General features: G+C 36.7%; 1 protein-coding gene across 8 annotated transcripts in view; it reads left to right on the top strand.

Moving 5' to 3' along the window:
• The window catches only part of RNF38 (ring finger protein 38), a 125,299-nt gene that overhangs the window by 85,351 nt on the left and 25,564 nt on the right, over window positions 1-14,384 (top strand). For all 8 annotated transcript variants that reach the window (XM_037036173.1, XM_037036172.1, XM_037036171.1 and 5 more), the window contains 2 exons: window positions 3,426-3,619; window positions 10,620-10,833. In XM_037036173.1, coding sequence (XP_036892068.1) covers window positions 3,426-3,619; window positions 10,620-10,833 — 408 coding nt within the window. The remainder of the gene's footprint in view (window positions 1-3,425; window positions 3,620-10,619; window positions 10,834-14,384) is intronic.

Genomic DNA, 14,384 nt, shown 5'->3' with positions numbered 1-14,384 from the left:
TTCTTCAGAGCAGTTTTAGCTTTTTTTGTCTTCTGTGGGAAGTTTAATGCTAATCTAATTCTCATTTCTTTGTAGGCTACTCTCTCTCTTCCCTTTGTTGGAAACTGAGGACTGTTTTTTGGCGTTCCCTTAGGGTCCTAAAATTGATGCAGAATGTGATGAAACCATGTTGCATATGCCAAAAACTAACTTTTTAATACTTTCCTGTCTTTAGGTGTCCAATGTGGTTTCCTATTACTTTGAGGAGAAAAAGAAAGACTTACTACTGTAAAGACCTCACTTCTCTTTGCCTAATGTCTCCTTATTCACTAATGTAAACCTTTAACCACAGCAGAAAGAAGAGAGATTAGGAGCTTTCTGGGTCATCTCTACTCTTAAAAGAAATACATTTGTTGTAAAATAAGTGTTTTTTCAGGTCATTTTTGTGGATTTATAGCATTTCACCCTACATTGTAGTAGTGAAATTTTAGAAGTGTTTGTTCTATGTCTCTGAAGTGTGTCATTCGTATTTTAATAGGGACCGCATTGAATCTATACATTGCTTTGGGTAGTATGGAAACCAATCCATGAACACAGTATATGCTTCCATTTATTTGTGTCTTCCTTAATTTCTTTCTTCAGTGTTCTGTAATTTTCTGAGTACAGGTCTCTTACCTACTTGGTTAGGTTTATTCCTAGGTAATTTATTTATAGCAAATGAATTTTTCCCCTAATCTGTTTCTGATATTTCATTGTTGGTATACAAAAATGCCTTTGATTTCTGAGTATTGACTTTGTATCCATCCTTTTTGCCAAATTCACTTACTAGGTTAAGTAATTTTTTGGTAGAGTCTAGAGGGTTTTCTATGTATGATATGTCATCTGCAAACGATGACAGTTTTACTTCCTCCTTTCCAATTAGGATGCCTTTTATTTCTTTTTCTTGTCTGATTGTTGTGACTAGAACTTCAATACCATGTTGAATAGAGGTGGTGAGAGCAGACACCTGTGTCTTGTTCCTGATTTTAGGGGGGAAAGCTTTTAGTTTTTGCCCATTGAGTATGACATTGACTAGGTTTCTCGTGTATGGCCTTTATTACATTGAGGTATGCTCCCTCTGTTCCCACTTTGCTGAGTGTTTTTTATCATAAATGGGTGCTGTACCTTATCAAATGCTTTTTCAGCATCTGTTGAGATGATCATGTGATTTTAGTCTTTCCTTTTGTTAATGTGATGTGTCACATTTATTGATGTGTGAATATTGTACCATCCGTGCATCCCTGAGGTGAATCCCACTTGATCATGGTGTGTGGTCTTTTCAATGTCATATTGCCGGATGCTGTTTGCCAATATTTTGTTGAGGATTTTAACATCTTATGTTCATCAGTGATGTTGGCCTGTGGTTTTCTTTCTTTGTTGTGGGACTAGGATGATGAAAAGTTAGAATTCAGAGTTGCATATCTTAGCTTGCATTAAGCTTTGCAGTGTAGCACATGGAAAAGAAAGCTAGTTATTATGATTGGTTACTAGTCTTTTGTACTTTTAAAGTCATGTTAGTGAAATCTGTTTTAGTAACTAGGGATCACTTATTCCTAGTGCTTTGTGTAGTTCATATATGGGTTTGCCAAATATTGGTCATTCTGCTATTTTGTTTTAATCAAACTGTCTAAATTCCGATGATTTTTTTCATTTATTAAGATTATCAGAACATAACAGATTTTCTTACTAAAATCAAGGGGTAAGAACAAGTATACTTGTTTTAAACATTTTTTAAAAAAACTATTGTATTTATTGATTTTAGAGAAGGGGAGAGAAATGTCAATTTGTCTTTCCACTTATTTATGCATTCATGGTTGCTTCTTGTATGTGTCCTGACCAGGGATGGAACTGTAACCTTGGTGTACGGGGATGACGCTCTAACCAACTGAGCTACCCAGCCAGGGCAAAACAAATATACTTTTAATGGTACTGTTAAATCAAGGAAGAAAAGGTTAGTGTGATGAAGAGTTACAAAAGCTTTTATATGTAGTTCTGAAAATTTTATTTTAGTTGTGACAAATTGAAATATTCTCAAATATAGAAGAAAAATTATTGGGGTTTTGAAATACCTCTATTAAAATAATTTGGAATAATCAAAAATAATTATTTGGCAATTTGCTTCTTTCCTATCGGTTTAATCAGTTGTTCTGTTTTATGTTATCTCTTAAAATCTAATGTAGTATGTAGCACCATATACCTGTGCTAGCAGCAGATACCAATTATTTTACGATCAAAAGTGCTATAATGCCCACATAATTAGAACTCACTGGGAATAGATTGGAGCTAGGAGATGTTCTCTTAGGAAACACATAGTCCTCATCAGACTTTAAGTTTATTTGTAATTTTGGCAATTTTGTTGAGGCTCAATTGGGAAATGAGTTGAATGTGGACTCCTGAAGAGTTAATAATTCAATTAAGTGATTCATACCAATTTTATAGTTAGTAATCAATTCTGTGACCCTTGAAAACTTGAGACTGTGCCAGCATGCAACGTATGTAAATTGGGAATTACTCATTATTTCCATGATCTACCTGAAACTCCATGTCTTTCTCAAAATGCTGTGACATTCTGGTTAATAACGATGATCCAGATGAGTGATTTTCAACCTTTTTCATCTCATGGCACACATAAACTAATTACTAAAATTCTGCAGCACACCAAAAAAACATGTTTTGCAAGTATGAAGAAAAAAGTATAATACTGATTCAGTCACACCAGACAGCTGTTGTTGCATTGGCGTCCTGGAGAGGTCAGTGCCCCTGACTAAACAGCCGGGGCATCGCATGTTTTCCAAATCTTTGTTGCATAGCAGCGTGCTCCTTGCGGCACAGTGGTTGAAAATCACTAGTCTGGATCAGTTGACTATTTCTTTTTATCTGTTTTATGTAAATCTTTTTTTTCAAGTAACTTTTATTAAATGACATATCAGAACATCCTTAAACAACAGAACTAAGGACACAGAAGAGTGGTTTGGAATCAGATCGAGGGCCTAAATCGCAGCCCCTCCAGACTTACCTCTCGGCTAAGAGCTGATTCCTAAAAGAGTAACCATTGACTGATGGGAGAACATAGTGGAACTTTTCAGTTGAATGGGGATTTAAAAGAGATGGTTAACTACCATACAATTACTAATTGCTCTATTGTGTACCTTGTGTGTTGTTACCTGGTGGGTTTTAGGATGATTTTTAAGAAACAGTTTACTTTTCATTTGATATTATTTGCTATGCATCTCCCTTTTTCCTCTGCCCCCCACATCTTTTTCTTTAAAGGTATTTAACTTGGGTTAATAGCATATTTTTCCCTCCTTTACACTTCAAAGTAAATATATTTAAATACCATGCGTGAACAGTAGTGTGAAATCCTTAAAATACCTTACTCAGTTGGTTGATTTTTGTTGCATTGGCAGAGTGAAGATAGTCCAAGCCCCAAGAGACAGCGCCTCTCTCATTCAGTCTTTGATTATACGTCAGCATCACCAGCTCCCTCCCCACCAATGCGACCATGGGAGATGACATCAAATAGGCAGCCCCCTTCAGTTCGACCAAGTCAACATCACTTCTCAGGGGAACGGTGCAACACACCTGCACGCAACAGAAGAAGGTTAGTTGATTACAATTTATTTCTTAAATCTTAAAAAGAGTTGTGTGTTTTATCTATAGGCATTTTATAAACACATCAGTCCATATGTATATGTACACTCAAACATACACACATACAATGACATTAAAGGTTTAGATCCTGAGAGTTCATTTAGCTTGCGATTAACAGATGAAGAAATTAATAGAGGCTAAAGTGATTTACCTAAAATCAATCCATACCATTGTATATAATTCAACTGCCTTATGAATTAAAGACTTTTTGCAGGCCAGCCTGCAGTCCTGATTGTGGAAAAATGCATTTGATCATTCACAACAATTAAGGGAATAAGGAGATTCTAGTAATGACATAAGTCTTCTTCACTCTAGTCCTGTGTCTTTTGTATCTTCTGAGGCATTTGGGAGCATGATTAGGTATCTTATAAAAGTGTGCAGTCTGGTGTGAAGAGTGATTGAGATTTACTTTAACTCTCAGTCTTCTCTTTCATGGGACTCAGCTTTTGCTTTTCCTTCCTAGGAGAATACATTTCTTCCTGAGCTGCTTCCTCTTTTTTAAAAAAAAATTGTTATTTTTTAAAAGATTTTATTTTTAGAGAAAGGGTAAGGGAGAGAGGAAGAGAAACCTCTTCCTCTCACACGCCTCTCACACGCCCCTCCCCAGAGACCTGGACTGCAACCCAAGCGTGTGCCCTGACTGGGATTTGAACTGGAGACCTGATTTGTAGGCCAGTGCTCCATCCACTGAGCCACACCAGACAGGGCCTGAGCTTCTTCCTCTTTGGTTGCTGTGTGAGGTCATACATTTCTTCTTCCAGCGGAATAGTGCATCTTTGGGATGAGATAACTGTTTGCGTGTGCAGGTTGTTGATAATCTAAGAAATATTGTTAATATTGAAATAGGACTTATAGGTAGAATGTTTGTGTCTCCTCAAAGTCCATACCTTGAAGCCCTTACCCCCAGCATGGATGTATTTGGAGATGGAGCTTCTAAGGCAGTAATGTTTAGTGAGGTGGTAAGTATGCGGCCTTGATCCAGGAGGACTGGCATCCTAACAAGAAGAGATAGCACTCGAGGACACAGGGAGAAGGAAGCCACTTGTCAAGAAGAGAGCTCTTGCCAGAAACTAACCGTGCTGGCACCTTGATCTTGGGCCTAAAAGCTTCAGAACCATGAAAAAAATAAATTTCTGTTGTTCATACCTCACAGTCTGTGGTATTTTGTTAGGACAGCCCTAGGAAACTTAACACTGAAGGGGCCTTAAAACCACCATTGTTTGTTCCAGATGAGACAGAATAAACCTGTTTCTGAGCTATATTCTGTTGAAACTAAGACTTTTACATTACCTGGTGTATTATTACCTAATTATGTGGGAATGTTTAAGTAAATAATGTTAAGTCAACCAAGTAAAATATTTTATAGCTGTTAAGTAAGTATAAGGAAGTATGGTTGGTTGGTTCAAGGTTACAGCCTGAGCACCTGCTGAAATCTTTCCTGTTTTGTGCTGAAATGTATCATACATTCAAAAGAATTTGTGAAACAAGTGTACACTTAAAATCATGCACACAAGTTACCCAATACCCGGGTTTAACGGGATGTCGGTACTACCTCGAAAAGCCCCCCTTCCTCCTCCCTGGAGAACAACTCTTTCCTCTGGGTTGTTGTCCTTCCCTGGGTAGACTTTTCCACACCTACGAATGTATTCTAAAATAATATAATACGGGGTTTGCCTGTTTTGTTTTTATTTAAATGTATTCTTTCACTTTGTTTACTAAACATTTGGGGTTTTTTAAATTTGTTTTTTGTGTTTTTTTCCATTACCTTTTATCCCCCTTATACTCCTTTCCCTCCCGCAGTCACCTAACATTCTGTTTTTAATTTGGGTAGCAGTAGTTCATTTATTTTTATTGTGATATAATCTTTTGTTAGATCAACATACTGTAATTTGTGTACCCATTTGTTATATAAAGAGTATTGTCAGGAACCTTCATATACCCATGTCCTGGTATATATGCGTAAACAGTGCATTGGGATGGAAGCCTAGGAGTACAATTGCTAGGACATAGGAAATTCTCTGGATTGGGAAAGGAGTGCAAAAGTGTCTGTTTCCACCTGGTAGCAGCTACCTGTGGGTTTTTAAATTGAAGAGAAGCATCATGCTCCACATTCATGACAATGCAGAGGAGGGATGGGGGGAGCACTTACCCAGAAAACTAGCTCCTGTAAGCCTGTATTCTGTCTGGCGGTGTTTCACTCTGCCTACGCCATCCTCCCCTCACTACTTCATTGTAGGCCAGCTGAAAGCTTAGCTGCCAGATTCTCTTCCAGAAGCAGGCACTGCAGACGGATGCAGTAGTCAACAATAGTTAGAATAATTTCAAATACGAAGATAAGCACACCAAAAGGAAGTTATCAGACATTTGAGGGAGACCCAGCAAAATGGCAGAAGGACACTAAAACAAAGAATTTGAAGCAACAGAACAAACTAGAGTAACTGTAATGAGAGATATATACAAGAAGAGATTGATTATATCTTTAAAAATCAACTGAAAATCTTAGTTGGTAAAAAATTAAAATTTAATTAAAAATTAAATTTTAATTTTTATTAAAAATTCAATAAATGGGCAGGAAAAGTGTCTTCATTTCTGGAAGATCAAGTGGAGGAATCTTTCCAGAGTGTGGTGTAAAGGGCAAAATGAAGGAAAGACAGTTCTTATGTACACACAGAGCCATCACTTCTGAATATGTCTAGTATTTTCAGGTGGAGATGGTAAGAGGGATGACTTTTTTAAAAAATATAATACAAAATCATCTTCCAGAATTGAAGGAAGACTGCATGTTGAGCAAGATCATGGTGAAATTTCAGAACATTCATCAATGATAAATAAATAGTCAATATTTACTGACATCTTAAGAGAGTTCTACTAGCTGATTAAATTATGTAAGTATAAAGCCACAGACAAAGAAGGACCAGTAACATCTTTCCTGAAAGAATTATTAAATACTGTATTCTATCCAGAAAGCAGAAGAATAAATGCAAGAAGTAGGATTCAAGACAATTGTTTTTAAAAAGAGAAAGAAATATGGAAAAGATCTGGAACATGAGATGGGACAGAGGAGAGAGAAGTGAACGTGTATTTTAATTACTTTCATCTACTAATGCTGAGTAAATCTGGATGTTTTTACAAAAGTGGAAGGGTTGTGTGTTTAAAATTTTAAGGGTAAATCAGTAGAAGAATAAAACTAGAATGTATAACTTTCACACCATGAAACAACATATACAGAAAACTCAGTCCATCAAAAGGCAGGAGGAAACAGCTTTGTGCATTTACAAGTGATACATGTAAAACAAGATGACAAAGTATCACCAGTGTAAAGTCAACTGAAAGAAACATTTGTCCTTTTTTATCATTACTTGTTTATAGATTTTCTAATAATTCTTCCTAAGTGCTCTACCACAAAGGCACACTTAATGAAGATTTGATGAGAGGCAGTATAGGAAAGGTAGGGACTTAACCTGTCAACACAAGGACTTGGATCTTAATTTGTGTTTGGTTTGAGAGCTATTGAAATTATTTTTGAGGAGGGAAGTGAGAGCAGGTGACAACAGAATAAAACAATTTTAAAAGGGGCCCTTAAAGCTTGTGGTCAAGTGTTGTTTCAGGGGATGAGTGACGTGAGCATATATATTCTATTGTAATCTTAAGATTTCATAACAACATCAATACTTAAAATTGATGGTATTTCAGTTGGCAATTTCTTCCCTCTTTTTAGTGACATATAAAACATTCCTTTAAAGTATTTTTTTATTTAATTGTTGTTCAGGTACAGTTTTCTGGGGTTTTTTACTCCCAGCCCAGCCCACCCCGTGCTCCCCACCTCCCTCCCATTTCCACCTTTACAGTATTTTTACAGGTAGTGCTCTTCTAGTTGCTACATGGGATGCTTGTTGCCAGGTTCATGAATCACTTACTTACAGCCAATTAGCTTCTCAGGTAAATAAGGAAAATAAGATATTCAAATGGATATAAAGCCATGTTATGTGCAAATATGAGTTAGTATGTATATATAAAATTTCTGTTTGGTTCTCTTAAAGAGACCAGAAACAGTGATATGACTCCCAGGTAGCGGTAAGCACACCTAGCTTCAAAATATCAGCCACTCTGGCCCTGGCTGGGTGTAGCTCAGTGGATTGAGCATGGGCCTGCGAACCACCCGGTCATGGTTCGATTCCCAGTCAGGGCACATGCCTGCATTGCAGGCCAGTTCCCAGCAGGGGATGAATGAGAGGCAACCATACAGTGATATTTCTCTCCCTCTCTCCTTCCCTTCCCCTCTAAAGATAAATAAATAAAATAGAAAATAAAAAAAATATCAGCCACTCTGCAATGAAAGGAACCAAGACTCTTTGGAGAGCTGGTTAATTCCAGAACTGGTGTAGGGAAAATACAAGATAAAACCACAACGTATTGTGGTGCTACTTATTAAGGAAGTGGTCAGAAGGATAGGGACATAGTGAAAGCGCACAGGAGCCAAACTGAAAGTGCTCCACTTGGACAAAGTTGAAATAATTTGAACACCAAAATAAAGTAATGGTGTATACCATAACCCAAGGAATAAAATAAATAGCCACAAGCACACACTGATTATGAATAACTGAGTAAACAAATGTGAAAGAAGCAACAGCTCTTCCTTACAGAACTCCAATTAATACATGTAGGAGAAATGAGGGTGATAGAAAATCAGTATTAGAGTATCGTAATGATTGCTAACGACCCATTCATGCATGCTAAAAAGATTGGCAAACTTTCCATAGAAGCAGATTAGTAATTACAAAGGGAAGAAGGTTTTGTGGTAGAGTGTTGGCAGGTTAGCCAGGTGGTCAGGGATACATAAATATGTCTCAGTGATGCACACTGATGCACTCCTTTTGTGATGCAATGGAAGGGCATGTCACCACCTTTGCATCCTGTTCAGTGATGCCCAACTTCAGGTACATCGTGAGAAAACATCAGGCAAACCCAGATTAGGGGACATTCTGAAGAGTAAAGGTCGTGAAAGCCAAGGAAGGACTGAGGAAATGTTATAGACTGGAGAAATTAATTTGAGGAGACATGATGACCATAGGAATAATGAGATCCTGCATTGAGTTTCAAGACAGTGAGGAACCATTGGTGGAAAAGCTGGTAAAATCTCAATATGTGTTGTTGAATTGATAGTGTGATACTGAGGTTTATTTTTAAATTTTGATAGTTTTTCTATGCTAATGGAAGATACTAGCATGAAGGAAGGAAAGCTGGTTGAGGGCTTTGCGAAAACTATACTGAAGTTGTCCCAAAATAAAACATTTAAAAAGTGGCTTTAAGCCTTGGCCAGTGTGGCTCAGTTGGTTGAAGTGTTGTCCCATAAGGTGGCTGGTTGATTCCTGGTCAGGGTAAATGCCTAGGTTGGGGGTTCAATCTCCAGTCACGGTACTTGAGGGAGGCAGCTGATCAACCTACCTCTCTCTCTCTCTCTCTCTCAATCTCAATACAATATGTAGTTTTTGAAGGAAAAATGCAAAAAGATATGCTAAACATAAAGATGGAAGAAGCAGTTAGTGGAGCAAGAACCTGGGGGATGGTATCAAGAATACTATTAAAGGAGTTAATATCACAAAGGAGTGTTTCTTGTACCCTTTCAGGTTAAGCTGTTCAGTGTGAGAAGAAGCAGGTGAAAAGTAGAGAGAGAGGGGACCTGACCGCAGTAAAGATTGCTGAGGTGGCTGTGTGCAGCTGTGACTAGAAGGGAGCAGTTTAGCTTCTTTCACCAAAGTGCAGTACATTTTAATGAGGCCTGCTGCTTTTTCGAATTGCATCAGTGCTGAGCCATTGTAAAGAACAGTAGAGGTGAATTGTGGACTTGTAGGAAAGTACAAAATGGAAGTTTACTCAAAGTAACTTGTTAAATTTGTGCTAAACTACATAGGTGACTAGTGCATAGAGAGTAAACGTGATTTCCTTCAATAACCAGACTCTAACTAAAAATTCTGTTTATTGATGAAATATTTATGCAACATTGGCTGTCAATCGTTTTCATTCTCAGCTTTTACTCAGTTACTGTTATAATTGCAGTTGTCCACAAATGTTCTTTATTTCATTATTTTTCTACTCATTTTTTGAAATTGTCATTTTGGGCATATAGGAAACTATGTCTATGTTTTAGCCAAATAGACAAACATAAAGGTCCTGTTAACATATGTGGAATGAATACTGGCAAGATGTATTAAATTTTGTTATAATTTTTATAAAATAAAGAGAAATAATAGGTTAAACTATATGAAATTGTTCATACTTGACTTTTTTGTGTATAAAGCAATTTCATACAATTAAACCAGAAAAACAATGACAGTGGTTGGTTGTTGATTTCTAAATACTTTCAAAGCTGAATACCAATTTCGTTTTATTTTAAATATATACGTATATACACATTGTAATATGTGTGTAATGTAATACATACTATAAAAGTACATTAAAAACTACGTATTATAATATGCATATCATAACACATACGTGTAAAAGCTGATATTTACCAGAGGGGAAGGGAGTAGGATGAAGAATAAAACAGGTAAGGAGAATAAGAGACACGAATTTCCAGTTTCAAAACTGGTGAGTCACAGGGATGCGGCACATGGCAGCAGTGGGGAATATAGTCCGGAGCATTGTGATAGCCTGTGCATTGTCAGATGGTCACTAGACTCATAGTAATCACTTCTTTGGATATTTAAATGTTGAATGACTGTTGTATACGTGAAACTAAGATGAAGAATATTGTGTATTAGCTATATTTTAATTTCAAAACATTCAAATTTATGTTTTTATAGCTGATGGAGAACTATAGCAGTTATTTAATACTCAAGCTTACCTTAGCATAAACTGTGGATGGATTGTAAAGAGACAATACAGAGTCCTGGTATATCACAACAGTAAACATTGTAACGACCTTTACGGCATTTACTGTGTTACAGTCCTCCTGTCAGACGCCAGAGAGGAAGAAGGGATCGTCTGTCTCGGCATAATTCCATTAGTCAAGATGAAAATTATCACCATCTCCCTTATGCACAGCAGCAAGCAATAGAAGAACCTCGAGCCTTCCACCCTCCGAATGTATCCCCCCGTCTGTTACACCCTGCTGCTCACCCACCCCAGCAGAATGCAGTAATGGTCGACATACACGATCAGGTACAGTAACAGAATATGTGAGAAACCGGGTGTTAAAAGCTGGTGGCGGTTTTTTGTTGTAAATTTCTTTTAATTTTACCTGAAAGGAAACAGTTTTACCTAATATGAAACAATTAAAAGTTCACCATTTTACATAAGGCTCGAAATACAAAGTCTATATGGCTTCCTTAGAATAAAGTTGAACTTTCTTAAAAATTAAGGTCAAAGTTATGAAAACCTCAAAATAACTGTAATAGTTGGTTTCAGATGACTGATACAGGATTAATAGGACATACTCAACTGGTGGTTGGAATATGTATCCTTATTTCCCTCTTCCAGTTTCTTCTAAGCGATTCAATAGGGAAGGCAGTTTACTTAAACTTTCCATAGGTCTCCAAGGAAATGACAGGTCTGAGGCTTAATTTCTTCCAGGAACTGAGAAGAACTACCTGAGGGAGAGGGCTTGCCAGCCTTCAGAGCCCGAGGGTGGAGACCAAATTGTATGATTTTTCTTTTTGTGGAGTTTCTAAGATCAAAAGAGACACAAGTCTAGTATTTTTACAAAGGTGCTGAATTTTAAGGACAAGGATACCTTTTGCAAGTTTATAGATGCGAGATTACAAAGGAAGGCAACAGACTAGCACCCAGTATTTCGTGTACTGCACTGGATGATAAAGCACTGAAAATACTGTATACTGACAACTGAAAGAAAATACCTCTCCCAGATGTCATTTTTCTGTCATGTTCTCCCCTTATGTTCATGAAACACCTTTAAAAATTGATCATGTAATGGGTTCTAAAATGGAAAGATTTTCCAGACCACATTCTTTTTTTCGAGATTCATTTTTTTTATCTTGATTGTAATTTTTCAATTACCATTTAGTCCCTTTATATACTCCCTCCCCAGTAGTCGCTACGTGAGTCCTTTTTCCTTTTTGCTCAGTCCCTCTACCCCCTACCGCCCTGTCCCAACCAGATTCTTCATGGTTGAAATCTGAAAAATTATAAATCATAAGTCAAAAACACTGATTTAAAAATAATGACACTGAATTGTTTGAGGCAAGTTTATAAGTAAAAGGAAAAATGTTCATAGCAAAATCAATTGGACATGCCTAAAACTGTTCTCTGAGAAAATTTCATAAACCATTCATTCTTTATTTTAAAAATTGAAAAATTTAAATCTTGACTAATTGCTTTAGTAATTAGGGGAGAAAGTAGAGTAAACCAAAAGGAATGGAGAAGAATAACCAACCAAACAGGAAAAGCAACTAAGATTAGTAATATAGAAATCTATTTTTAAGAAAAGTAATTCTAAGAAAACTGAATCCTGGTGCTTTGAAAAACTGATAAGAATGGCACACTTCTTATGAGGCTTGGGTAGGGAGAAAAGGACAAATGTAAAGAATAGGAATGATTAAAAGATACATATCTACGCATGGAAACATTCAAAGAATTTGAAGGTCATTGTAATGTTTACTGTGATGCATCAGGATTCTGTATCGTCTCCCTTTATAATCCATCAGCAGTTATGCTAAAAGTAAGCTTAATATTAAGTAATTGCTGTAGTTCCCCTTCAGCTATAAAAACTTACAAATTTGAATAGAATATGGTTTTTAATTATAGCACCTGTTTCATAAGAGCTGTTGAGAGAATTAAGAGTTAATCCATTTTGAGCACTTCAACTAGTACAAGTGGTAAGTGCTCAAGTAAATTATTTCATTATTAACTATTATATTGAAATGCTATATGTGACCCTGAGGAACAAAAAGAAAAAGGAAGTTCAAAAAGTGACCCAAGATAATAGGAAAATTGGAATTACCACAGGAGCATGAAAGCTAATTAGAGATTGCCAGTAAAAAGTCCTAGTGACCAGTTGGCTTCACAGCTGTTTCTTCTAATCTTGAAGGAAGTTTGATTTTAATAATACTCAAATGATTCCAGGCTTTTTTTTCTTAATTCAATTTTTGTAATGATTTTATGAAGCCAGTATAATTTTAGTAGTAAAAGCAAATAAAGATAGTAATCCCCCCCAAAACTAGGAAAAACTCTCAAATACATGGGAAGAATTTCTCACCAGATGTTAAAAAAAAATACAATCTAGCAGTGTATCAAAAGAATAAAAACCCATGTCTAAATAAGGTTTATTCCCAAGTAAGAGAAGGTAGTTTGATATGAGAGTATTCATGTTACATCAAACAATAAAAGAAAAATTATATGATTATATCAAAATATTTTGAAAAGTCAGTTAAAATTTAATAAAAACCTGAATAAATAGAACAAGGAAATTACTTAAATATAATAAATAAATAAACTAACAGCTGGTATTCTTTTTTTAATATATTTTATTGATTATACCATTACAGTTGTTCTATTCCCCCCTTCATTCCCCTCCACCCTGCACACCCCTCCCCCACCCTTCCCCCCCTTTAGTTTATCACCATGTGTCTCAGGTTCTTTAGATTCTATATTTCCCATACTATTCTTGCCCTCCCCCCTATCTATTTTTTACCTACTGTTTATGCTACTTATTTTCTGTACCTCTCCCCCCTTCTCCTCCTCCCACTCCCCTGTTGCTAACCCTCCATGTGTTCTTCCATTTCTATTGTTCTGCTCCTGATCTAGCTGTCCTCTTAGTTTCCTTTTGTTTTAGGTGTGGTTGTTTGTAACTCTGAGTTTGCTGGCCTTTCACTGTTCATATTTTTTATCTTCTTTTTCTTAGATAAGTCCCTTTAACATTTCCTATAATAACGGCTTGGTGATGATGAACTCCTTGAATTTGATCTTATCTGAGAAGCACTTTATCTGCCCTTCCATTCTAAATGAAAGCTTTGCTGGATAAAGCAATCTTGGATGTAGGTCTTTGGATTTCATGACTTAGAATACTTCCTTCCAGCTCCTTCTTGCCTGTAAGGTCTCTTTGGAGAAATCAGCTGACAGTCTGATGGGAACTCCTTTGTAGGTAACTGTCCCCTTATCTCTTGCTGCTTCTAGGATTCTCTCCTTCATTTTAATCTTGGCTAATGTAATTATGATGTGCCTTGGTGTGTTCCTCCTTGGGTCCAACTTGTTTGGGACTCTCTGAGCTTCCTGGATTTCCCGGAAGTCTATTTCCTTTTCCAGACTGGGGAAGTTCTCCTTTATTATTTGTTCAGATACGTTTTCCACTTGTGGCTGTTCCTTTTCCCCTTCTGGTACCCCTAAAATTCAGATGTTGGAATGTTTAAAGATGTCCTGGAGGTTCCTAATCCTCTCCTCATTTTTTTTGAATTCTTGTAACTTCACTTTTTCCTGTTTGGTCATTTCTTCCTTCCTTCTGGTCCACCCCCTTGATTTGAGTCCCAGTTTCCTTTCCATCACTATTGGTTTCCTGTGCATTTCCCTTCATTTCGATTAGTTTAGCCTTCATATGTTCCTCTAATATCAACCAGTTCTGTGAGCATCCTGATCACCAGTGTCTTGAATTGTGCTTCCGAGAGGTTCGCTATTTCCTGGTCGCTTAGAGTTATTGGCTCTGGAGCTTTGAGTTCTTCTTGAGCCATATTTTAGACTGTTCGTGCCTGTTATGTATGAGG

Source organism: Sturnira hondurensis, unplaced genomic scaffold (assembly GCF_014824575.4).
Source record: "Sturnira hondurensis isolate 20B ecotype Veracruz unplaced genomic scaffold, ASM1482457v3 Scaffold0022566, whole genome shotgun sequence".
Taxonomy (NCBI): Eukaryota; Metazoa; Chordata; class Mammalia; order Chiroptera; family Phyllostomidae; genus Sturnira; species Sturnira hondurensis.
This window is presented reverse-complemented; position numbering and strand designations above follow the sequence as displayed.